General features: G+C 46.6%; 1 protein-coding gene across 1 annotated transcript in view; it reads left to right on the forward strand.

Moving 5' to 3' along the window:
* LOC311167852 (HLA class I histocompatibility antigen, alpha chain G-like) overlaps positions 1-25,202 on the forward strand; it is a gene marked incomplete at its 5' end in the record, with an annotated part of 338,317 nt that overhangs the window by 41,588 nt on the left and 271,527 nt on the right. Inside the window, 2 exons of the mRNA XM_084228992.1 lie at positions 21,884-22,159; positions 22,738-23,013. Coding sequence (XP_084085118.1) covers positions 21,884-22,159; positions 22,738-23,013 — 552 coding nt within the window. The remainder of the gene's footprint in view (positions 1-21,883; positions 22,160-22,737; positions 23,014-25,202) is intronic.

Below are 25,202 nucleotides of genomic sequence, written 5' to 3' on the forward strand. Positions count from 1 at the left end.
TTTTGACAACTTGATCTGTTCTGGCGTTCTGGTATCTGCATAATATTGGCCTCATATAATGAATTAGGTAGTTTTGTGCCTCTACACTTTGGAAGTATTTGGACATTTGGGCCAGAGCTTATTATGTGGGTAGTTTTTAATAACTGACTCAATCTTGTAATTATCATAGGTATGTTTAGATTGCCTGTTTCATCTTGAACTACTTTAGTAATTGATATTTTTCTATGAATCTCTCTTCTATCTAAGTTCTCTAATACTTGGCATATCCTTTTTCATAAAGTTCTTTTATAATTCTCTTTATTTTTATATGGTTACATAAAGTCCCTCTTTCATTACATACATGAAAAGTTTGATTCTTTTTTTTTTTTAGTGTGTCAACTTGAAAATATGTCCATTTCATTGCACGTTCAAAGGAACACATTTAACTTAGAGTTATTTTAATGTTTTGTGTCTCTTTCCTCTATTTCCATTTCTAACTTATTTAATTGTTTCCTTTCTTTGCTTGTTGTGGGTTTAGCTCGCTCCTCTTTTTCCTTTGATTTTAAGATGACCTTCTGGTAATTGATCATAGAATAGTCTTTATTAATTTAGTCACTTACAGCTATAAACTTCCCTCTATAGGCTTTAATACATCCAATAAATTTTGACATGCTGTTTCTTCATTATCATTATTCTGAAAGTATTTTCTAATTTCCATTTTGATTTCTTTTTGATCTTTTGGTTATGTGGAAGTACATTTCCACATATTTGTGGGTTTCCCATATTTCTTTTAGTTGTTGTATTTCCTGCCCTGTGTGTGAACATATGTTATATTAATTATGTCCTTTTAAATTTATTAGGTTTGGGAAAAAAATAAAAAATAAATAAATTTATTAGGTTTGGGAGAATGATGTCAACAACATGGTGGAAAAGAGTCAAGAACACTTTATCCTGCAAAGCTCTCCTTCTTTTATGAGGAAAATTTAAGGACCTTATAAAAACACAATCTTAGTAATTCACTACGATTAAATCCTCACTCCAAGAAATATTACAAGAAGCCTTAAATTCTAAACAGAGGAATGAACAGGAAGAACTGAACAAGGTAGTAAAGTGCTGCAGGGGACCTTGCTGCCCCAGCCAGATAAGACACTGGCAAGCAGCTAAGTTAAAGGGCCTCACATCGTGGGGCTGAAGATTCCTTGTACCTCACACCGTGGGGCTGAAGATCTAACATGCAGCAGGCTGTGCCTCCCATCCTGTCTCTTGACAAGGTCCGGGCTTTGGGGGAGACTCCCAAGAAGCGGGGAGATCCTGTGCTCCCCCGAAGAGGGAAATTGTACTTCCCACAAGAGGGGAGTTCTTGCACTTCCCAAAGAAGATCTGAACTATGGAGTCTCCATGGCATAGCCTGCTAATGCTCTCCTCTTTGTTCTTGGTTAATGATGAAGTAAGTTAGTTATAAATTGGCATGTGAAAATCTAATTCGGACCCAGGTGACAATTGGCTTATTGTTCTTACACATGAACTATCACAAAAGAAGTAAAAATTGTTTAAGGTATAGTAAGGAAAGAAATGTTTCGGCCCTATGGAGAACAAGCTGCCCTGAACCAGCTGTGCTTGGAAACCATAGCCTAACCTGGGGGGTACCTGTTTGCGGCAACAATACATTTCCTGGTGTATGAGGTCAATAGTTCGCAGGCCAAGTGGAGGTTAGGAATTTCTAGTTAAGAGTTAGACTTCAGTAGAACTTACATAGATGTGATAAACTGTTTTAGACCACCTTGAAGTAATTAATATATTAACCAAGATAATTGAGTGCTAGGAAATAGATTGATTTTAGTAATTGAATATAGAATAGGTATTTTACACCCACGTTTGTAATTGGGAAAGTTTAAATGTTGCCAAATGTTGTGCTGTCTTGTATGATTGATCATGCTAGTAAATGAGCTGTACCTAGGAAACTAATTGTTCTTAGGTTACCAAAGAAATGGCCTACAGGTATAAGGCCAAGGGAGTCTTCACATAATCATGAGAAAATATGTATTGATTGTCTTTGCTCTGCTTCAATGCTGATGTAATCCCACAGCTCGCCTTAAGGTATAAATAAAGACCCGCTGAGACCCTCAGCAGGAGATACTTGCACGAACTAAAGCGTCTGTGTCTTCCTCACCACTACCTCCCTCCACTTCCCCTCAGAGAAGAAAACTTTCACCAACTCCGTCCTCTCCTTTCTGAGATCTCTGACATAACTTCTAGCTGGAGCTGGTCTCCAGCACTAACATTCCTTCATTTTTTTTCTTGGTCATAAAGAGAGACAAAATTTATCAGAAAGTACATTTAGGTAATAAATTATATGTATCAGCATACTGTAAGTATATGGCACAGAAAATTATCTGTTTAGAAAATTAGTTATTAAACAATTTGGCCCACTTGGCAATGGGAGACAATTTATTGTACATATCTGACAAGCAATCCAGCACAACTATTATAGTAAGTCCTTCTTTTGCTTTTTTAGAAGTTTCCTTTTTATTTAGAAGTTTCTTAGGAAAGTTTTTAAATGAAGTTAACTGTGTTAAGAAGTTTCTAGGTAGAAAAAGTTCTGATAGCTGAGTAGCAGCTGGTCTTCAGCTGAAGGCCATAAGAATAGAAGAGTCTTGGGCCTCCCCGGTGGCGCAGCGGTTGAGCGCTGGGTTGCGAAGCTGCCTGCGGCCTCTGCAGCGCCGGTTCAATCCCCGGCTGCTCCCCATTCACCAGAGGAGGGTCCCACATGGGGCGCAGACCTCTCCTGCTGCCCGCTGCTCCCCTCAGCAGTGTGCGTCGGTCCTTCTGCCTGCTCTGCTCCCCGCTCTGGCTCTGGTGAATTCTCTCACCCTCCCGCGCTTCTAACTGTACCCAGTGCATGTATAAACAAAACAAACAAATAAATAAATAAAGCATGCCTCTATTAAAAAAAATATATATTTAAAAAAAAAAAGAATTGAAGAGTCTTTTGATGCTTAGGCTTTAGCTGATAGGGATGCACTGGCGGCTCTTCACTGTCTTAGGTAACTGTGTAGCTGAAATAATAAGTTTAAGTGTTAGGTTTGGTTTTTTATCTATTAACCTTGAAGGCTACCATCTAGCTGAAACATGTAGGAGCCAGTAGTCCATGGGAATAGAATACTTTGATTGTCTCTGCTTTACACATGATAATGCATTTTTTTTTCTGCTTACTAAAAATGAATAAATAAAGACCTGCTGAGTCTCTCGGCAGAAGATACTTGCACCTCAACCAGTGTCAGTGTCTCCTCACTACCTCATCCCCTTCCCCTTAGCCCTTAAGTTTCAGCCCCTTACAGGTCGCCTAGGCCGTCTCATCCTTTCAGGAACCCCTGACACGACATTTTCCCAGAGGCTGGTCCCTGGCAGTAAAGAAAATCATGAAACCATAACTAAATGACAATAACAGACCTCCGTGTATCTAACTGTTAATGGACTAAACTCCCCAGTAGCATGCTGGATTCCAAAACAGAACACAAACTCCTGCTGCCTCCAGGAAACACACTTAAGTTCTAAAGATAAACATAGATTGAGGGCCTCCCCAGTGGCTCAGAGGTTGAGCGCTGGGTTGCAAAGCTGCCCGCAGCCTCTGCAGCACCGGTTCGATCCCCGGCTGCTCCCTGGCCACTGGAGGAGGGTCCCACATGGCGCGCAGACCTCTCCTGCCGCCCACTGCTCCCCTCAGCAGTGCACTTCGGTGCTCACCGTTCTGGCTCTGGTGAATTCTCTCACCCTCCCGTGCTTCTGACTGTACCCACTGGTTGTATAAATAAAAATAAAATAAATAAATAAAAAATAAATCTTAAAAAAATAAAATAAACATAGATTGAAGGTAAAGGGTTGGGGCCTCCCCAGTGGAGCAGTGGTTGAGCGCTGGGTTGCGAAGCTACCCACAGCCTCTGCAGTGCCAGTTCGATCCCCGGTCACCAACAAGGGTCCCACATGGCATGCAGACCTCTCCTGCCGCCCGCTGCTCCCCTCAGCAGTGTATTTCGTCAGTCTGTCTGTTCTGCTCCCTGCTCTGACTCTGGTGAAGTCTCTCACCCTCTGGCGCTTTTGACTGTACCCAGTGCTTGTATATATAAATAAATAAATATTTATAAAAAAAAAAAAGGGTTGGAAAGCAGTTCTACAAACAAACAAATGGCCCCAAAAGAAGGCAGGGGTAGCCATACTTATAGCAGATAAAACAGACTTCAAACCAAAAAAAGAAGCAAGGGACACCAAAGGATACAATATAATGATCGAGGGGAAAATATACCAGAAAATTGTAACACTCATCAGTATATGCTCACCAAATGAGGGAGCACCAAAATACATTAGATAATTACTATCAGCTCTGGAAACATATGTGGTAGGAGACTTCAATACTGCATCCTCGCCATGGGACAGAGCAACAAGACAGAAAATAAACAAGGGCACAATAGCCCTAAATGAATATCTAGACCACATGGAAATAATAAACATCTATAGACACTGCTACTGCCTCAAAAAAAAAAAAAAGAAAAGAAAAAAGAAAAACTAAACACACCTTTGTCTCAAGTACAAGTGGATCATTCTCCAGAATGAACCACACACGGGATCTCAACACAAACATGAATAATACATGAAGACTGAAATCATACCAAGTCTCTCCTCAGATGATAAAGGCATCAAACTAGAAATAAAACATGAAAAGAAAGCAAGGAAGTTGCTCTCTATATGGAGACTGAACAACATGCTACTGAGGGACCATTGGGCTAATGAGGAAATCAATGAAAAAATTAAAAAATACCTTGAGGCCAATGACAAAAATGACACAATATTCCAGAATATATGGATTCAGCAAAAGTGGTATTAAGAGGAAAATATAGAGCAATACAGGCCCATATCAAGAAGCATGAAATCATCCAAAGAAACAACCTAATCTTCCACTTCGAGGAATTAGAGAAAGAACAACAACAAAAAATCCTCAAGACAGTAGGAAAAAAAGAGACATAATAAAAATTCAAGCAGAAATAAATGCAAGATAAAGGAGACAATCCAAAAGATCAAAGAAACCAAAAAGTGGTTCTTCAAAAAAAATTGATAAAATAGCTCATCTTAGCCCCTCCCAGGTACTTTATACCTGGGAGTCTTTCTTCTTTGTCTCTTTTCTTCCTAAATAAACTTTTCTTTCAAAGACAAAAAAAAAAATTGATAAAATAGACAAACCCCTAGCAAGGTTCCCAAAGCAAAAAGGGAAGAAAACCCAAATAAATAGATTATAAATGAAAGAGGAGAAACTACAACAGCTCAGTGGAAATCCAGAGGATAAGAAGAGATTACTATGGACATCTATATGCAAACAAATTCAACAATCTAGATAAGATGGACAAACTCTTAAGACTATACAATTACCCAACTGAACAAAGAAGAAACTGAAAACTTAAACCAATTACAAGCAGTGAAATTGAAACAGTAATCCAAACCCTCCCAAAACACAAAAGCCCAGGATCAGATGGTTTCATAAACAAGTTCTACTAAACATTCAAAGATGAATTAATGTGTATCCTACAAAAAGTCAGGAAAGAAGGATAACTACCAAATTCATTTTACACGGTCAACATCACACTAATACCAAAACCAAGCAAAGAAACAACACAAACATAGAATACGACAGACCAATCTCCCTCATGAGCACAGACACAAAAATCCTCAATAAAATCTTAGCAAACTGAATTCAACAATGCATCAAAAGGATTATACATCACAACTAAGTGGGATTTATCCCAGAGACACAGAATGATTCACCTCCAAAAATCAATTAATGTAATTAATACACATCTACAAAAAGAAAAATAGAAATCATATGATCATATCAATAGATGTTGAGAAAGCAGTTGATAAAATCCAACATTTATTTAAGATGAAGGCCCTCAAAAAACTTGGGTTAAAAAGAAAAGATCTTGGGGCCTCCCTGGTGGCACAGGGGATTAAATCGCAGCACTATGAAGCTATCCACAGGCACTGCAGCACGAGTTTGATCCCTGGCCAGGAAGGTGACCCACATGGCACAGCAGATCTCTCCTGTCTTGCCCGCTTCTCCCCTCAACAGTGTATTTCTGTAGATCCGCCTGTTCTGTTCCCCACTCTCTCTGGTGAATCCTCTCACCCCTCCCCACTTCTGGCCTGTACCCCAGTTCTTGTATGCATAAATAAATAAATCTTTAAAAAAAAAAGAAAGATCTTACCATAATAAAAGCCATATATGACAAACCCACAACTAACATCATTCTCAAAGGTGAAAAATAGAAAGCCTTCCCATTAAGATCTGGAACAAGACAAGGATGTCCACTCTCACCACTGCTTTTCAATGTAGTGCTAGAAGTCCTAGCTAGAGCAATCAGGCAAGAGAAAGACATAAAAGGAGCTGAAATCAGGAAAGAAGACATGAAACTGTCACTATATGCAGATGATATGATAATATATAGAGAGAATCCTAAAAATTCCACAGAAAAACTAATGAAAACAATAAACCAGTTTAGTAAAGTAGCAGGTTACAAAATCAACACACAAAATTCAGTAGTATTCCTATATGCAATCAATCCATTAATCTCAAGAGGAAGAAATTAAGAAAATCATCTCATCTACAATTATATCCCCCCAAAAAATTAAATACTTGGGAATAAACCTAACAAAGAAAGTGAAAGAATTTTACAAGGAAGACTACACAATACTTTTAAAAGAAATAGGAGAATATATCAAAATAGCCACTCTACCAAAACTAATTTACAGATTCAATGCAATTCCAATAAAAATCTCAATGACATTCTTCAAAGAAATGGAACAAATATTGACGAAATTCATATGGAACCACACACACACACACAAAAACTCAAACAGCAAAAGCTCTGCTGACTAGCAGGGAGGAGAACAGAGGCATCACTCTTCCAGAAGCCGAAAGATACTACAAAGTGTTACAATAAAAGCAGCATGGCATTGAAACAATAACAGACACACACACCAATGGAATCAAAAGGAAAGCCCAGAAATAAAACTACACTAATCTATGACAAAGGAACAAAGAATATACACTGCAGTAAGGAAAGCCTCATCAACAAACCATGCTGGGAAAACTGGATTTGCAATTGCAAAAGAATTAAATTAGATTACTATCTCACACCACACAAAAATATCAACTCAAAATGGATGAGACTTCAATGTAAGACCTGAAGCCATAAAACTATACAGAAGAAACATAGGCAAAACACTCTGTGATATAAACTTCAGAAACATCTTGGAGGACTTCTCTCCAGAAACATGGAAAACAAAGGTGCCGGGGACCAGCCTCCGGCAAAATGTCGTGTCAGGGGTTCCTGAAAGGATGAGACTGCGTCGGCGAAAACGAAAGGACTGAGGGGAAGGGGATGAGGTAGAATGAGGAGACACTGACACTTGGTGAGGTGCTAGTATCTTCTGCCCAGAGACTCAGCAGGTCTTTATTTATTCATTTTTAGTAAGCAGAAAAAAATACATTGTCATGTGTAAAGCAGAAACAATTAGTGTATTTTATTCCCATGGACTACTGGCTCCTACGGGTCCCAGTTAGACGGTAGCCTTCAAGGTTAATAGATAAAAAACCAGACCTAACACTAAAACCTATAACTTCAGCTAGACAATTACCCAAGACAGTGGACAGCTGCCAGTGCATCCCTATCAGCCAAAGCCTAAGCATCAAAAGACTATTCCATTCACATGGCCTTCAGCCGGAGACCAGCTGCTGCTCAGCTATCAGAACTTTTTCTACCTACAAACTTCTTAATACAGTCAACTTCATTTAAAAACTTTCCTAAGAAGGGCCTCCCCGGTGGCGCAGAGGTTGAGCGCTGGGTTGCTAAGCTGCCCGCGACCTCCACGGCGCTGGTTCAATCCCCGGCTGCTCCCCGGCCACCGGAGGAGGGTCCCACATTGCGCGCAGACCTCTCCTGCCGCCCGCTGCTCCCCTCAGCAGTGTACTTCGGTCCTTCTGCCTGCTCTGCTCCCCGCTCTGGCTCTGGTGAATTCTCTCGCCCTCCCGCACTTCTGACTGTACCCAGTGCTTGTATAAACAAACAAACAAATAAATAAATAAATAAAATACGTGCCTCTTTAAAATAAATAAATAAATAAATAAAAACTTTCCTAAGAAACTTCTAAATAAAAGGAACTTCTAAAAAAGCAAAAGAAGATCTTACTATAAAAGTTGTGCTGGTTTGCTTGTCAGATATGTACAATAAATCATCTCCCATTGTCAAGTGGGCCAAATTGTTTAATAACTAATATCTAAACAGGTAATTTTCCATGCCAATTGCTTGCAGTCTACTGATACATATAATTTATTGCCTAATGTACTTTTCTGATAAATTTTTCTCTTTTTATGACCAAGAACAAAAAATGAAGGAATGTTAGATCTTCAACCCCACGGTGTGAGGCACAAGGAATCTTCAGCCCCACGGTGTGAGGCTCTTTAGCTTCGGCCCCACGGTGTGAGGCCCTTTACCTTCGCTGCTTGCCAGTGTATCTGGCTGGGGCATCAAGGCCGCCTGCAGCACAAAGGACAAGAGAAACAGCTGGGACTACATCAAACAAAAAGTTTCTGTACAGCCAAAGAGACAGTAACTAAAATGAAGAGATACCCTATTTCATGGGAGAAAATATCTGCACATCCTACAACTGATAAGGAACTGGCATAAAATATCTACAAAGAATTTACATGACTCAACAAAAAAAAGCAAACAACCCATTCAAAAAATGGGCAAAAGAGCTAAAAAGGCACTTCTTCAAAGAGGAAATACAAATGGCCAACAGGAATAAGAAAAAATGCTCAACATCACTTATAATCAGGGAAAATCAAAATCAAAATGGAAATGGAGATACCACTTCACACCTGTGAGAAAGGCCCATATTAAAAAAAAAAACCAAAAAACTGGAAACAACAAATGGTGATGAGGATGTGGAAAAGGATCTCTTCTTACACTGCTGGTGGGAACAGAAACTGGTCCAACCACTATTTTTTTATTTTTATTTTTTTAAGATTTATCCATTTATACAAGAGCTGGGGTACAGGCCAGAGGTGTGGGGGGTGAGAAGATTCACCAGACACAGAGTGGGGAACAGAACAGGCAGATTGACTGAGATACACTGTTGAGGGAGTAGCGGGTAAGACTGGAGAGGTCTGCTGTGCCATGTGTGCAACTCCCTGGCTGGCCAGGAATCGAACCTGCGCTACAGAGGCTGTGAACAGCTTCACAGCACTGTGCTCAACCTGCTGCGCCACCAGGGAAGCCCAGGTCCAACCACTATGGAAAGCTGTGTGGAGGTTCCTCAGATTATTAAAAACGGATCTAACATATGACCCAGTAATTCTACTCCTATGAATCTACCCAATGCAAAAAAAAAAAAAACTAATTTAAAAGGAAGTCTTCACTCCTATGTTTATTGCAGCTCTATTTATAATAGATATGAAAATTACCCAAATGTCCCAAAAATGAGGAATGGATCAAAAAGTTATGGTATATTTATACAATGGAATACTACTCAACAATCAAAAAAGATAAACTCCTGCCATTGGTGGTAACATGGATGGAGCTAGAAGGGATTATGCTATGCAAAATAAGAAAGAAGGAAAAATACATAAATATCAATTGGCTTCACTTATATGTGGAATACAGAGAAATGGAATAAAGGGTCAGGAAAAAGACAAGCTGACCATAAATCTAAGGCACTCAGCAGGGGAGAGGGAGAGAGGGTTGAAACAGCAGAAGCAAGAGCACAGGGGACTGGATGAAGGATCACAGTGGTGGGGAAACTATGGGGAATATGCCTGAGAGGAAAAATCAAATACTGTACAAAAATTAACGTATTTAAGAAAATAAATAAATATTTAATAAGGTTTTTTTTTTTTTTTTTTTTTTTTTTTTTTTAAGTGCAAGGAGTCAGTCTAAGACAGGCCATCAACCTCTTCAGATTCTTGCACTGGGGAGGGCGCCCTGGCCAGGTAGTAGGGTTTGTTAGGCATTGAAGTCCTCTGGCCCCAGGCTTATGTCCAGATTCCTGTGATTCTGCCCAGCTGGAAGGCCTGGTTCAGCTGCCACCTATGGGGCCCTGGGAACTCCTCCCCTGACCCTTAACCCCTAGGTCAATATTGAAGATCAAAAAGTTGCTTTGGGTCCAGGATCACCAGGCCTTTAATTTAAGAGTCAGGAGCGCAGGGAGTGAGGCCTGAGGGACTCAGAGGGCATCTCTTGGCCCAGGAAGGGGACTAAGAGAGAAGATACCAGGTTCTGGCTCCCAGGTATGGAGAGGGGGGAAGGGCCACTCTCTGGGCTCCAAAGGCTGAGTGGTCTCACCCTGGGCACCTTGGATATCGGGTGTAGACACCTGTCCTGGAGCTAGGGGCAGGGGAGACACATTCCCTTTTAGGGAGAAGTGTGTCAGTAGTCACGGCTCCTTCTCCTGGCTGATCTCCTTTTGGCCTCCTCACACTCCAGGCTCCTCCCACACCTACCCTCTGTATCCAGAACATGGAGTCCAAGGCCTGGGCCACCGTTCCTGGTGGAGAGGTTCCTGGTGCCTGAGATGGTGTCCAGGGGCTGAGGGCTGTGAGCTGAGATGGACTTAGACTGGGCTGTGAGGTCCCAGCACAGGGAGGGGCTCTGGAATCCCGGGTCAGGGCCCAGGGCTGCCCCCAGCAGGCAACACAGGCCTTGGGCTCTCTCTCTCTCTCTGGGCTCCTTGATTGTCCCTGTCACCCCAGCATAAAGGCACTTTGCTCTGCAAGAGGGAGCACTAAATTACCCCCTTCATCTTCTTTTCCCTTTCTTCCCTGTGTGTTTGAATTATACCATGTGTCTCTGCATGGAAAAAACTTTACACTACAGTACAGTTTCCCAGCTGATCACAGAGTGACCTCTGTGTGGTTATAGCCCAGCTGAAGACAGAGACTCTCTCATCCCCAGCCAGAGCCCCTGGGCCTCTCCCCACACAGACCAGCCCTCCCACTCAGGTGCCCACTAAGCTGACCCTTCCCTACCCCACACTCTGGCTCCTCCCCCTCCACTCCTGTTGGCCTCCCTCCCCTAAAGCCCCTATTTCCTCCCTCTCCTCACTCCTCCAAGAGCCTCCCCTCTTCCTGGCCCCTACCCTCTGTAGGGGGTCCACTGGGGGTCTCTCCTGGGGGGGGTCTCTCCTCCTGACCCTCTTCCAGCCCATCCTAGGAATGGAGGGATTAGTGTTGATTCCCTGGAGAAGGAACCTCCATCCCTGGAGTCAGCAGCTGGAACAAGTGACAGGGACTCTGGGTCAAGGTCTCATCCCAGGAGACTGAAGCACCTGGTATGTTCGTGGGGCCCACCCTGGTCTTTAGAGCCAGCTGTTATGGCCTGGGGATCTGCGCCTGCCTGATCCAAAGTCTGTGGTGATTAGTTGACATGGATCATCATGACAGCGTGTATTAGGAAACAGGTCAGACCCAGAACCTGAAGCGGTATGGGGCTCCCCGTCATGTGCACAGCCCTGTCCTTATGGGAGACCCTGAGAACCTGGGAGATCACAGGGTTCTCGCCTTCTGTCCTCAGCCCTGTGGCCACACGGGGGCGCTGCGGCGCTGTCCTAGTCTGGCAGCCAGGGGAGAGGCTGGGTGGGTGTGACTCAGGCTGAGAGGGTGAGCTGGGGCTGAGCATCACTGGGGGAGGGGATGACGATGCCCTCTGAGCAGCCCTGGCACCAGGCTAGGGTGGGGGAAGTGGAGGAGAGGAGAGGAGGCTCTGGAGCTGCCCTGGGTCTGAGGCGCCATCTTCTCTCCCCACAGGCTCTCTCTGCAGCCCCTTGATGACCACACCCTGGAGACTGCAAAGCAGATGATTTTCCCTTCCACTCCCTGTGCCTTTCCTGAGGGTTACATTTTAATGTTTTCATGTTAAAACAATTTATGTAAAAATTGGTACAAGATCCCTGTATATCCCACACCCTTTTCTCTGTTAACATGGATATCTCTAGCTTATCTGTACAGCTAATGGAGCAATAGTCACATGCTATTAATAATCCCCATACTTGATGTGGGTGTCATTAGTATTTCTTTTTGCTGTCCAGGCTCCCATCCTGATGTCACATTAAGTCCAAGTCGTGTCTCCTGAGGCTCCTCTGGCTGATTCAGTCTCTCAGACTCTCCTTAGTTTTGATGGTCTTGGCATTTAGAGGTGCACTGCTCAGGTGTGTTGCAGAAGGGCACTCAATTTGAGGTTGTTTGACTGGGGTGATGGGGTTGGGGAAAAAAACAGAAACATGAAGGGCCCTTCTCAGCACAGACCCTGGAGAGTCACCTGCACCTGATCCTCACTGGTGATGTCATCTTCCTGCCCTGGCTGAGGTCGTGTCTACACTTCTTCCCTGGGAAGTTCTTTCTTTCTCCTGTCCCTTTCCACACAGCAGTTGTTGGAAGGAGTCACCATGTGGAGCCCACACTTAAGGGTTGCAGGTTTTGTGTAAACATTTGTGTGCAGGTTTTGTGTAAACAAAAGTTTTCAAGTGAGTTGGGTAAATACGCAGGAGAGTGATCAGCTTTTAGGGTAAATCTGCGTTTCACTTAGTAAGAATTTGAAATTGTGGGCCTCCCCTGGTGGCGCAGTGGTTGAGCACTGGGCTGCGAAGCTGCTCGCAGCCTCTGCAGCGCCAGTTTAATCCCTGGCCACCAGCAAGGGTCCCACATGGTGCGACAGACCTCTCCTGCCACGCCCACTGCTCCCCTCAGCAGTGTATTTCAGTCAGTCTGTCCTGTTCCCTGCTCTGGCTCTGGTGAATTCTTTCACCCTTCCACACTTCTGACTGTACCCAGTGCTTATATAAATTAAAAAAAGAAATCTTAAAAGAAAGAAATTGAAATTGCCAAATCTCTTCCATAGTGACTGTATGATTTTGCATTTCCTCCAGCAGTGAATGGGGGGTCCCTGTTGTGCCCCATCCTGATCAGCACCTGGTACACAGTGTCCCCCCTTATCTGAGGTTTCACTTTCCAAGGCTTCAGTTTCCTGAAATTAACCTAGTTTCAAAATTTTTTCATAATAAGATATTTAGAGGGAGATCAAATTTATATAACTTTTATTACAGTACATTGTTGTGATTTTGATTGTCCTGTTTATAGTTATTGTTATTAATCACACTGTGCCTAATTTATAAAGTAAATGTGTCATATGTATGTATGTGCAGGGAAATCTTCGTGTATGGAAGGCTCCATACTATTGGTAGTTCTGGTATCCCCTGGGGTTTTTGGAATACCTCCTATGTGGATAAAGGGGGGTGTTCTACTAGATTTGGATTTAGGCCATATAATAGATGTGTATAGCATGTCCTTGTTACTTTAATTTGCACTTGCATTTATATATGTTTTTCAACATATGATGTTGAGTTTCTGTTCATATGCCTACTTGCCATCAATATAGCTTCCTTGGAAACTGTTCAGAGTTTTGCTCAATTTTAAAATGTTATCTATTCCTTGTTGAATTTTAAGGGTTCATGCATGTTCTAAAACACGTATTATATAACATTCATATTTTGCAAATATTTCCTCCTGGTTTGTGGCCCAAGCTCTTTTAAAGACCTAACACTCACATCAGTGCATACCTAGACTTTTCTGGGAAGAGAAACGAAAAGTTGCTGATTGCACTGGGTTCAGAGCAGAGAAGACTTGGTTGACTGAGGATGATGTAACATATATTTTTGGATGTTCTTGAGTATTTATGAATCCTCTCGGTGTATGTGTGTGAATAACAAATATTAGTTATTATCAAAATCATTTATTATCAAAAATAAATACACAACAATCTCTGACACTATCAAACACTTGGCAGATCCCCCTCAGTCACGTGTTCTTAGGCTCTGACCCTCTACTCTAGGACCTGTCATCTTGTCACTGAATGATTTTGCCTTAGAATTTCCACCTGACCAATGTGGGCTGAGTGGATGTACACACCTTTCCACGGGAAAAGAGCTAAAAATGTGAGATACGTGTGAGATACAAAAGAACACTTTTCTTAAAAGTGTTAGAACTTACAATATAGTAATAAATAGCCACACTCAGAAGAGAAGGGTGAGACCCTGCATGTGCCCCACAAAGAACAGCATCCTGAGGAGGGGAGGAAGGGCTGAGCGGGTCCTGCCCAGAGCAGACAGGAAGCCCAGCCCTTCAGCTCTGCGCTGAGACTGAGGACCACCACCCACCATCCCTTTCAAAATTTAGGAAGACCTCCTTTATTCTGCCTATGATGTGTGTGTGTGTGTCTGTGTGTGTGTATACACACACATATATATAGTACAGTTGTTGGGATATTGTAGGGTAAATGGTTTTCAGGCTTTTCTGGCCTCCCACCATTAGGATTGCCCTGCTTGATGGGGCACCTGCAGTTGTTACATTGTTGTAAGTTGTTTTGTTTACTTCTGTGGGACATGGGAGGAGTGTTGAGATAATCACCAAGAGAAGCAGAAGCAGAAGAGGCAGGACAGAGAAAGGGAGAAAGAAGGTCAGAGAATCCCAGAGTGAAGACTTGCCAGGGTCTTGGAGGTCCCCCAGAATCCCTGCCTGCCATGTACCTGGTTGCTGCACTACATGTAAAAGCTCAAAAAAAGCCTGAGAAAGCCACCGAGGGAGCCAGGACTCTCCTTTACCCCAGTCTGCTGGGATCATAGAAAATCTGCTCTGTGTCACCCCACAGCTACAATTGGTGTAGTCAGCAAGATAATTCAAAGCAGACAGGTATGGAGCCCTCTGAAGACCTCAGGAGGGACTGAGAAGCAGACTGTCTTTGCCTGTGACAACGCTGTACATGCCATGGCAACACAGGTAGTGACCAGAGTCCAGGAGCTGTGGAAAGAGCTGAAGATGCTGCAGGAGTACAGGAGGTGGACAAGGTCCAGGAGCTGCAGGACGAGACCTCAAGTGTAGGAGGAGATGGCCCATGACCTCTGTTGCAGCAGAATTGTCGGGGAAGAAAGGACCATGATTTGGAGCTTGCCCAGTGCTGAGGCAGGAAAAGACTGATGGACTTGGATTTACAATCCCGCCATAAGGTGGAGGCACTTTGGCAGGGTAATGTTAATGTTTTGGGGTCCCTGGGGGAGGATGGTATTGTTTGTACACTGCAGGAGATGGGAATCTGGTGGTGGCTAGTGGGCCTTGATGGCCAAAAGCCCCCTGTGGACTGTCCAGCAGCTAGGCAGAGGAAAAAAGCCAACTTAGAAAGGCAAAATCTGGTGCTGAGATTAGGAAGCCCTGAGTGGCTGTTAAGCAGCCTAAGTATTTAAGAAGGCCAGCGAGTCTCTTAAAATCACCTGTGGGTGATGCCCTGCTGTAGGGTAAATGGTTTTCAGACTTTTCTGCCCTCCCACCATTAGGAGTGCCCCGTCATGGGGTGCCTGAAGTTGTTACATTGTTGCAAACTGTCTTATTTACTTCTATGGGACATAGAAGGAGTATTGAGATAGTCACCAAGAGAAGCAGAAGGAGGAGAGAGGCAGGAGAGAGAAGGGGAGAAAGAAAGTCAGATGAGAGAGAGAGAAGCAGCCCAGAGTGAAGACTTGCCAGGGGCTTGGGGGCCTGCTGGCCTCCTGCCCCCCCCCCAGTACCCCTGCTTGCCGTGTGCCTGTTTGCCACAGTATATGTAAAAGCTAAACAAAAAACTGAGAAACCCACTGAGGGCTCCAGGACTCGCCTTTACCCAGTCTGCTCGGATCATAGGAAACCTGCACTGTGCCTATCCTGGCACTACACCTGCTCACGGTTGAGTGAGGGTGAGTTGTTGAGGAACCCGTCCTTGGGGTCAGGTGGGGAACATGGCTTGTGGTGGAGCCCACAGCCGAAGAGGGAACCCAAGGAGGCTGCATGTGGAGCCTGTATCCACGGATCCCCAACCTATGTGCTTATGCAAGGTGTTGGCCTGCGTGCAGGGGTCTGCATGTCGCATTGGTGGCTATGAAAGCCTAGTGTTGGAGTGACCAAAGACAGAAACCCTGAGGATTGGGTGATTACCCCCTGTAGGAAAGGTAAAAGGTATCAGGCTTTTCTGCCCTCCCGCCATTAGGATAGATGACGGAACCCTGCGGTCCTGAATGCATGCCTGATGGCAGGCACCTGGAGTAGGGTGTGGGCATAGTTAGATGGGATTCGACTGGGCTTTTAAGGGCGGCATCACGGAAACAACAGCAGAAGCCAAAAGAGAAGCGAAGAGAAGGCCGGAGAGCCCAGAGTGAAGACCTGCTGGGGGCTGGGAGGCCTGCCAGCCTACGGGACCCCCAGCACCCTTGCCTGCCGTGTACCTGGTAATCTAAATAAAAGAACTGCAAAAATCACTGAGGACTCTGACTCCTCCTTTACCCGGTCTGTTGGATCATAGAAAACCTGCACTGTGGCCATTCCTGCCCTTACATCCCCAAAGTACAGAATCGCCAATCCAAGAGCGAGTGCATCCTGAAGGTGGATGCTGCGTGAAGCTTGTGGCCTAGACCACAGCCAGACAAGGCCAGGAAGCCTGACAGCTCCTGTTGTGTGTCCTGAGTGGTTCCCTCCCTTGCATGAGCAGTGCTTAAAAGGCTGGACTGGGCACAGTGCAGGTTTTCCGATCCCATGCAGACAGGGTAAAGGAGGAGTCAGAGTCCTCAGTAGTTTTTTGCAGGTTTTTTATTGGGGTTCAGCGGGTACGTGGCAGGCAGAGGTGCTGGCTGGGGGGCTGGGAGGCTGGCAGGCCTCTCAGCCCCCAGCAAGTCTTCACTCTATCTGGGCTCTCTGGCGTTCGTTCTGCTGCTTCTTGGCTTCTCTTTCGTCTTCTGCTGCTGCTTCTACTGCTGCTGCTGCTGGCGTCCCCCCGTGACGCCGCCCTTAAAAGCACAGTCTTAGCTCAGCTGAATCCCATCTACATCTGCCCACACCCTATTCCAGGTGCCCGCCATCGGGCATGCATTCAGGACAAGGATCCATCATCTATCCTGATGGCGGAAGGGCAGAAAAGCCTGGTATTTTCTTTACCCTACAAGTGCCTTCGGAAGCAGAAGTGGTGGATCATCTGCTGCTGCCAATCATTGTCTTTTGCTACTAGGTTGGTGCCCTGCCTGGAATTATTTGTGTGCTGTTGTATTGTTTCATCAGTATTTTCTTTTGTGGGTTATGGCTTGTAGGGTAAAGAAAATATCAGGCTTTTCTGCCCTCCTGCCATCAGGATAGATGATGGATCCTTGTCCTGAATGCATGCCTGATGGCGGGCACCTGGAATAGGGTATGGGCAGATGTAGATGGGATTCAGCTGAGCTAAGACTGTGCTTTTTAAGGGCGGCGTCACGTGGACGCCAGCAGCAGCAGCAGTAGAAGCCAAAGCAGAAGCCAAAAGAGAAGCCGAGACGCAGCAGAACGAACGCCAGAGACCCAGATAGAGTGAAGACTTGCTGGGGGCTGGGAGGCCTGCCAGCCTCCGAGCCCCCCAGCCAGCACCCCTGCGTGCCATATGCCTGGTGAACCCCAATAAAAACCTGCAAAAACCACTGAGGACTGACTCCTCCTTTATCCGGTCTGTATGGGATCAAAAAACCTGCACTGTCGTCCAGTCCTGCCCTTACATGGCTGCAGTGTTTATGTTTGTTCAGGGAAAATTGTACATAACACATACAGACTGTATAGCAGAAAACTCTGAGGGGGTAGATTGTAGGGTAAATGGTTTTTAGCTTTTCTGCCCTCCCACCATTAGGATTGCCATGCCTGATGGGGCACCTGCAGTTGTTACATTGTTGTAACCTATCTTGTTTACTTCTGTGGGCCGTGGGAGGAGTATTGAGATAGTCACCAAGAGAAGAAGAGGCAGGAGAGAGAAGGGGAGAACACAGTCAGGGAATGCAGAGTGAAGGCTTGGTGGCCTACCAGCCTCTTGGCCCCCAAGAATCCTTGCCTGCTGTGTACCTGGTTGCTGCACTACATGTAAAAGCTCAATAAAAGCCTGAGAAAGCCACCAAGGGCTCCTGGACTCCTCCCTTACTCAGTCTTCTGGGATCATAGAAAACCTGCTCTGTGCCATCCTGCCCCTACAGATACAATCTCTTTGCACTATAAAAGCACAAAATGTTAAAAACAAAGCATTTTCAGATCAGGAGGGAATAAGGGAATAAAAAACACTGGCAGCTGTTGTTAACAATGAGAAACAGAAAAGCATTGAAATGAGGCCTCAAGTTTGGAGATGAACAGTCATTGTCAACCTCCCCCAGGCAGCCCAGAGGAGAAGGGCTGCACAGGAGCAGGAGGGAGGGACCAGGGAAGTAGACAGAGACCACCCTGTCCAGTGTGAAGAGCTGTGGGGTCCTGGACAGCGAGGCTCAGGAAAGCAGAGAGCATCTCCTCCAGCCTGAGAGAAAAGAATCTGGAGACACAGGAAACCCAGTTTCTGATGACATAGAGCACATGTAAGTCACTTCTGCCACAATCCAAAGTGCTATGACCCAAGGAAAGTAATTTGTATGAGGTGAATTAGACCTTTTTGGGGGGAGGGGGGATGGGAAGTAGGGTACTACCATCTTTACTTGAATAGCTGAATGACATAAACTATCATTATTTGGATTTGGTTAACCTGTACACACTTTCTAGAAAATGAATGTGAGCTGTCCATTTAATAAAATCAACTGACAGTAGATAAATGGCAGTAATTAACTGCCTTGATAAAAGTACAAGCGCCAAGTGAAAACCAGATAGTGAAAAATTGTGTCCCATAGCTATAAAATGACAACTTCCAGTAGCCATTTACTTTTCTTTGGGGATTTTTGGCACGAAAAACATGTATGATTTTCAAAATTTGATTCTAGAATAATTAACATAAAGATCATATAACCTGGTAAGACGTGCATCACTTTGAAAATCATGTATTAGTTCAACAATAATCAAGAGAGGCCTATGGAATTAATGCAACAGAATAGAAAACATTTAATGATATCATTCTACCACTCCCTTTGCAAATGACATTTGAAAATGCACTTGTATAGTTTCAATTTATTGTAGAAGTGGAACAAAGTTGAATATTCATAATTATCTGAAAAGCACAAAATGATGTTTTCACATATTCAGAGAGGCTCTGTAGGTTTTCATTGGCCAACCAAAACAAAGACTAAATCAGGAGGAACTATGACAATCCAACATTCCTCTAGTGAGACAAAGAAAAAAACTGCACAAATAGAAGCTATAAAAGATGCACTCATTACCCTATTTACTGTAAACATCTATATTTGACACTGTACACACATTGGGTTATTATTCTAAATGAAATAAAAATACATTAAATTGTTTTTATTCCTTATGTAGTAAATACTGAGAGCATAACCTCTGTAGTGCCAGGAAGGCACAGAGCAGGATCTCCATGACCGGTAAAGGAGAGGCTTGGAGCCCTCGGTGGCTTTCTCAGGCTTTTATTGAGCTTTTACATGTGCAACCAGGCACGTGGCAGGCAGGGGTGCAGGGGGCATGCAGGAGGCCTCTAGGTCTCTCATGCCCCTGTAAATCTTCACTGTTTACTGGGCTCCCTCTCTCTTCTCTCTTTTCCTCTTTCCCGTTCTCCCACCTGCCTCTGCTTCTCTTAGCAAATATATCAGTACTGCAGCCATGGCCCACAGAAGTAAACAAGACAACTGAATACAACAATGTAACAAAATGCAGGTGCCCCCATCATACATGCAATCCCAATGAAGGGAGGGAAGAAACGCCTGAAAATCACTTACCCTACAACCTCCTACAATTATACTGGGGTCCTTGCTAATTTGTGAAACTGTGCAGAGATCTTGAAACGAAAAAGCTTGAAAATCACTGGCCCAGATCCTGGCCTGGACTTAGGGACACGGTGTGACAAAGGTCTTGGTACAGGAGAGGTGGAGGCAGTAGAGTTCCAGGTGCCAGGTGTTACTCTCAGGGACTGGTAAGATTTCTATTTTGGATTCCCCATGTCCTCAGTTTCACTTCTATCTCTCACAACCTGTGTCAACCCCCAAATGTCACTCCCCATTGCCGGGAGGGTCTCTAGAGCAGCCAATGAGCATCACAGCTGTTACCAGTCTGCACTCAGAGACTCCCCAGAACTCAAGAGCACCAGTCATGGGGCCCCCACCTCTCCTGCTGCTGCTCTCAGGGGCACTGGCGGTGACAAAGACCTGGGCAGGTGAGTGCAGGCTCCGGAGGGAAAAGGTCTCTGTATTACCAGGATGGCCACAGAGCAGGTTTCCTATGAGTTGAGCAGACCAGATGGGTAAAGGAGAGTCCTGGAGCCCTCAGTGGCTTTCTCAGGCTTTTATTGAGTATTTACATGTAGTGCAGCAACAAGGTATGCGGCAGGCAGGGGTGGGTGTGTGTGTGTGTGGGGGGGAAAGAGGCCCGCAGGCCTCAAAGCCCCCAGCAAGTCTTCATTCTGGGTTCTCTGGCTTTCTCCTCTTCTCCCCTCCCCCTTCCCTCCCTCTCTCTCCCTCTTCCCCCTCTCCCCTTCCCTCTCTCCCCCTCCCCTCCCCCTTCCCCTCCCTCTCTCCCCCTCTCTTACCCCCCCTCCTCTCCCCCTCCCCCACCTCCTTCTTTCTCTGCCTCTGCCTCTCTTGGGGAGTATCTCAATACTGCACCCATGGCCCACAGAAGTTAAAAACACAACAATGTAACAACTGCAGGTGCCCCATCAGGCAGGGCAATCCTAATCCCAGGAGGGCAGAAAAGCCTGAAAACCATTTACCCTACAGCCTCTGAGGAGGGGTGTCATGGCAGGTTTTCTGTGACCCGAGCAGACGGGGTAAAGGAGGAGTCCTAGAGAGTCCTCCGTGGCTTTTCGGGCTTTTATTGGGATTTACCAGGTACAGAGCAGGCAGGGGTGCTGGGGGGCCAGGAGGCTGGCAGGACTACTAGCCCCAAGCAAGTCTTCACTGTGGGCTCTCTGGCATTCTCTGGTTTTCTCCTGTTCGTTCTGCTGGCGTCCCTGTGATGCTGCCCTTATAATCCCAGTCTCTCAGCCCAGGTGTACCCACTTACGTATGCCCACACCCTACTCCAGGTGCCCGCCATCAGGCATGCATTCAGGACTGCAAGGGATCCATCATCTATCCTAATGGTGGGAGGGCAGAAAAGCCTTCAAGGGGGCAACCAGAGGAACCCTGGCGGGAGAAAGGCGCATCTCCCCATCTCAGACCCTTTGGTCCCCCTCACCCTGTCCAAACCCCTCTCTGTCCCTCCCAGCCTCCTCCTCTTACCCCCTTGAATCTCCAGCCTTCTCATTCTCTGCCCCATTTCAACCTCCGGAGGCCCCTCGCCCTCCTCCCCTCCCGCCCCATCTCCCCGGGACCCTCAGGAGCACTGGGCTCAGCCCGGGTCTCCCTCCCGCCCCCAGGCTCCCACTCCCTGAGGTATTTCTTCACCGCGATGTCCCGGCCCGGCCCGGGGGAGCCCCGCTTCATCGCAGTGGGGTGCGTGGACAACACACAGTTCGTCGGGTTCGACAGCGACTCCCGGGGCCAGAGGATGGAGCCGCGGGCGCCCTGGATGGAGCAGGAGGATCCGAAGTACTGGGAGGGGGAGACGCGGAGAGTGAAGGGCCACTCGCAGACGTTCCGAGTGAACCTGCGCGTCCTGCGCGGCTACTACAACCAGAGCGCGGCCGGTGAGCGGGGCGGGCCCGGGGCGCTCACGACCCCACCCCCGCGGGCGGGCGGGGACCCCAGACCCCGGCCCGAGCGTCCCCCGAGGCAGGGGGACCCGCCGGACCCTCGACCCGGGCGAGCCCCGGGACGTTCCCCGCGAGGTTCCCGCGTCAGTTTCGGTTTATTCCCGGGGAGGGGGACGGGCGGGGTGACCGCGGGGTGACGCGGGGTGACGGGGCGGGGACAGGCTCTCACACCCTCCAGAGGATGTCTGGCTGCGACGTGGGGCCCGACGGGCGCCTCCTCCGCGGGTACAGTCAGTATGCTTATGATGGCGCCGATTACCTGGCCCTGAACGGGGACCTGCGCTCCTGGACCGCGGCGGACACGGCCGCGCAGATCTCCCGGCGCAAGTGGGAGGCGGCCGGGGAGACAGAGCGTCTCAGGAACTACCTGGAGGACACGTGTGTGCAGTGGCTGCACAGGTACCTGGAGCACGGGAAGGAGACGCTGCAGCGCTCAGGTAAGAGGGGCCTCGGGTCTCCCAACCCCCCTCAGGGAGGGTGGAGTCAGGGTCACAGCAGCGCCCTCTCTCTGGTCAGGGGAGGAGGATCCCCCTGGGTTTCCTGACTCCCCAGAGGACCCCACTTTTCCTCAGAACGGTTAAGGGATCCAGTTTCTCCTGAGCCTTAGGGGAGCCCAGCCTTGGAATCACCCTTCACCGGATCCTTTTGATCCGGCAGCCCTCTTGGGAACCATCAGTTTCTCCCTCAGGGTCTTGTTACCCGTCTGAAGACATTTTTCTGATCTGAGTCCCAGATCTGAGACCCAGATCTGATCCCAGGTCAGGAGCAAAAGACTTTACTCTCTTCCTTAGAGAACTGCATCCTCGTATCCAGAGCTGTCATCCTAATTCTAGAACTTTCTGAGGACTAAGACTTTCTGAGGACTAAGACTCCCCAGACCAGGCTGATTTCCAAATTTTGTGCTTCCTCACTCAAAACTCATTGCCCTGTCCATTCTGAGGATGGTCACATGAGGCTTTTTCAGGGTCCATGAGAGAAAAACCCAGAGTGTTAAATTTCTCACCCTTCTTCTCAGATGCCCCAAAGATGCACGTGACCCACCACCCCACCTCTGACCAGAAGGTCACCCTGAGGTGCTGGGCCCTGGGCTTCTACCCTGCGGACATCACACTGACCTGGCAGCGAGATGGGGAGGACCTGACCCAGGACATGGAGCTGGTGGAGACCAGGCCTGGGGGTGATGGAACCTTCCAGAAGTGGGCTGCTGTGGAGGTGCCTTCTGGAGAGGAGCAGAGATACACGTGCCGTGTGCAGCATGAGGGACTGCTGGAGCCCCAAGTCCTGAGATGGGGTAAAGAGGGGGAACATGGGCACAGAGCCTCTTCTCAGTGGGATGAGGAGCTCTTCTGGAGACCTTCAGAGCATCACATGGAGACCTGGGGCTCAGAGTCTACCTTCCCTTCCTTTCCAGTGCCGTCTCCTCAGCCCACCATCCCTACCGACTCCACCACTGGCATCATTGCTGGCCTGGTTCTCCTTGGAGCTGTGCTCACTGGAGCTGTGGTGGCTGCAGCTGTGATGTGGAGGAAGAAGCACTCAGGGAAGGGAGTGGGGGATCTCGTCCACATGTGTGTTGCCCAGTGTAGAGCTGATTGCTAATCCTGTTTTGTAAAGCACTTTTGAAAGTAAATCACAGATTGTTCACCTTGATAATTCTGGTGCTGGGGCCCTGATTCCAGCAAATGGCAGAAGGGCAGTCCCTGCTGAGGGCAAACCAGGAGGCAGTTGGTCCGGTTCTCTCTCGTCTCCTTTCTTTGTATTTCCTGGTCTTACCCTCAGTGTCCAGTCGCAGTTCTGGAAACTTCCCTGTGGTCCAGAAATGGGGATTCCTTTAGGACTTCATAGCCTGACTCCTTCCTGGTATCATATGATGCTTCTTCCCACAGGAGGATAAGGAGGAAGCTACACTTAGGCTACAGGTAAGTGTGGATCAGGTGTTTGGTCCCTGAGCCCCTGGGGACAGTGTAGAGGGAGCCCATGGGGGAGTCACCCACATCAGTCCCTCCTGTGGTCTCATCTATCTGTGGGTCTAACCAGGATCTGTTTTGTTTTCCCCCAGGCAGAGACAATTTCCAGACCATTGAAGAGTGTCTCTCAAAGCTAGAGAAGGTGAGATCCTAGAGCCCTGTGGTGGGAGGGGCTGGGGCAGAGAGGATGGGACCAGGTTATGGGGAAGCTGGGAGGGGAACATTCTGAGGATGTGGACTATCAAGAAGGATAGAAGGATGCGGTGGACTATCGAGAATGTTGACAGTTAATGCATGTCTTTGAATTTTTTTATGATCCTTTTCCTTCACAGTGTGAGCCAGCTGCCTTGTGGGGACTGAGTGATGCAGGATTTCTTCTCACCCCAACTTTGTAACTTCAAGATCCTTTGGTTTTCTTTGCTGAAAAAGGCACCGGAATGTGTCTCTGTTCTTATGAGATAATGTGAGGAGGTGGGGAGACTGGCCCAGCTGTGCCCACCAGGCCCCTCCCCACACTGACCTGTGTCTCCACTTGATGACTTTCCTGCTCCAGCACAAGCAGCTTAGTCTGCATCTTTGTGTCTTCCTCAAGAATAGTAACTACTTCCTCCTTGAAATAATAATTTGAGTTCTGGAATTACTTTTAGTAAGCTTGCCTGATGGGTTTGGGGGGCTAATAAAAATGATTCCTAAAATTTGAGATGAAATAAATGGGAAATCTTTCAGAATCACGTGTTTGCTGTGCTGAGCCTGCGCAGGTGGGGGCGGGAGAGGCTGTAGGAGCCGAGGGGGACGGGACCTGTGTCCAGTCAGGGCTCAGTGAGTCATGGGCTTTGATGTGGTCCCTCCTCAGGGATCGTCTCTGCTCCTTTGTCCTTGTCCTTCAGTAGCACCTGTCCCAGAAGGGCCTGTAATCATAGGGACTCAGAACCTACCTGGCCTTGTGCTGTCATTTCTGGGTAGGGAGTGCTTGTGAGGCTGGGTAAGCCCGGGCTCAGCTTAGGCTCTAGCCTTTCTGTGTATTCCTATTTGCTGCTTTGCTTTTTGTTGTTGTTGTTTTCTTTATGCCTGTTCTCTTTGATGTGTAGAGACCAGGCCTCATGTCTTCATGGTCCCTGTCTCTGACAGCAGCACGAGGCACCTGTCATTGTCCCCACAAGGCCCACACAGGAGTCTGGTGAGATGAATTTCCAGATTCATCTGATTTTTGGCCTCATTTAGGGCTTTTTTCTGGATTATTCTTTCTACCTTTTCCAACAAAATCTGCTATTACTATAGAGGAGGATTTGATAATGTCCTGATGGGTTTAGATAAGTTCCTGATAGATTTCTATTTTTCTCTACAGGCTCTCCCTGTAACCCTGTCCCTAAATGTAGTAACCCCAGTGCTGGTGCTAATCGAGACCCATGGGTTGATAGAGTCAATTACCTTCATAGTTGGCTGAAAAATAGGACCCATAAGCCTAGGAACCTGGGCCTCCCTGGTGGCCCAAGGGTTAAGTCTCAGCTCTATC

This window comes from Talpa europaea, assembly GCF_964194135.1.
Source record: "Talpa europaea genome assembly, chromosome: 2".
NCBI lineage: Eukaryota > Metazoa > Chordata > Mammalia > Eulipotyphla > Talpidae > Talpa > Talpa europaea.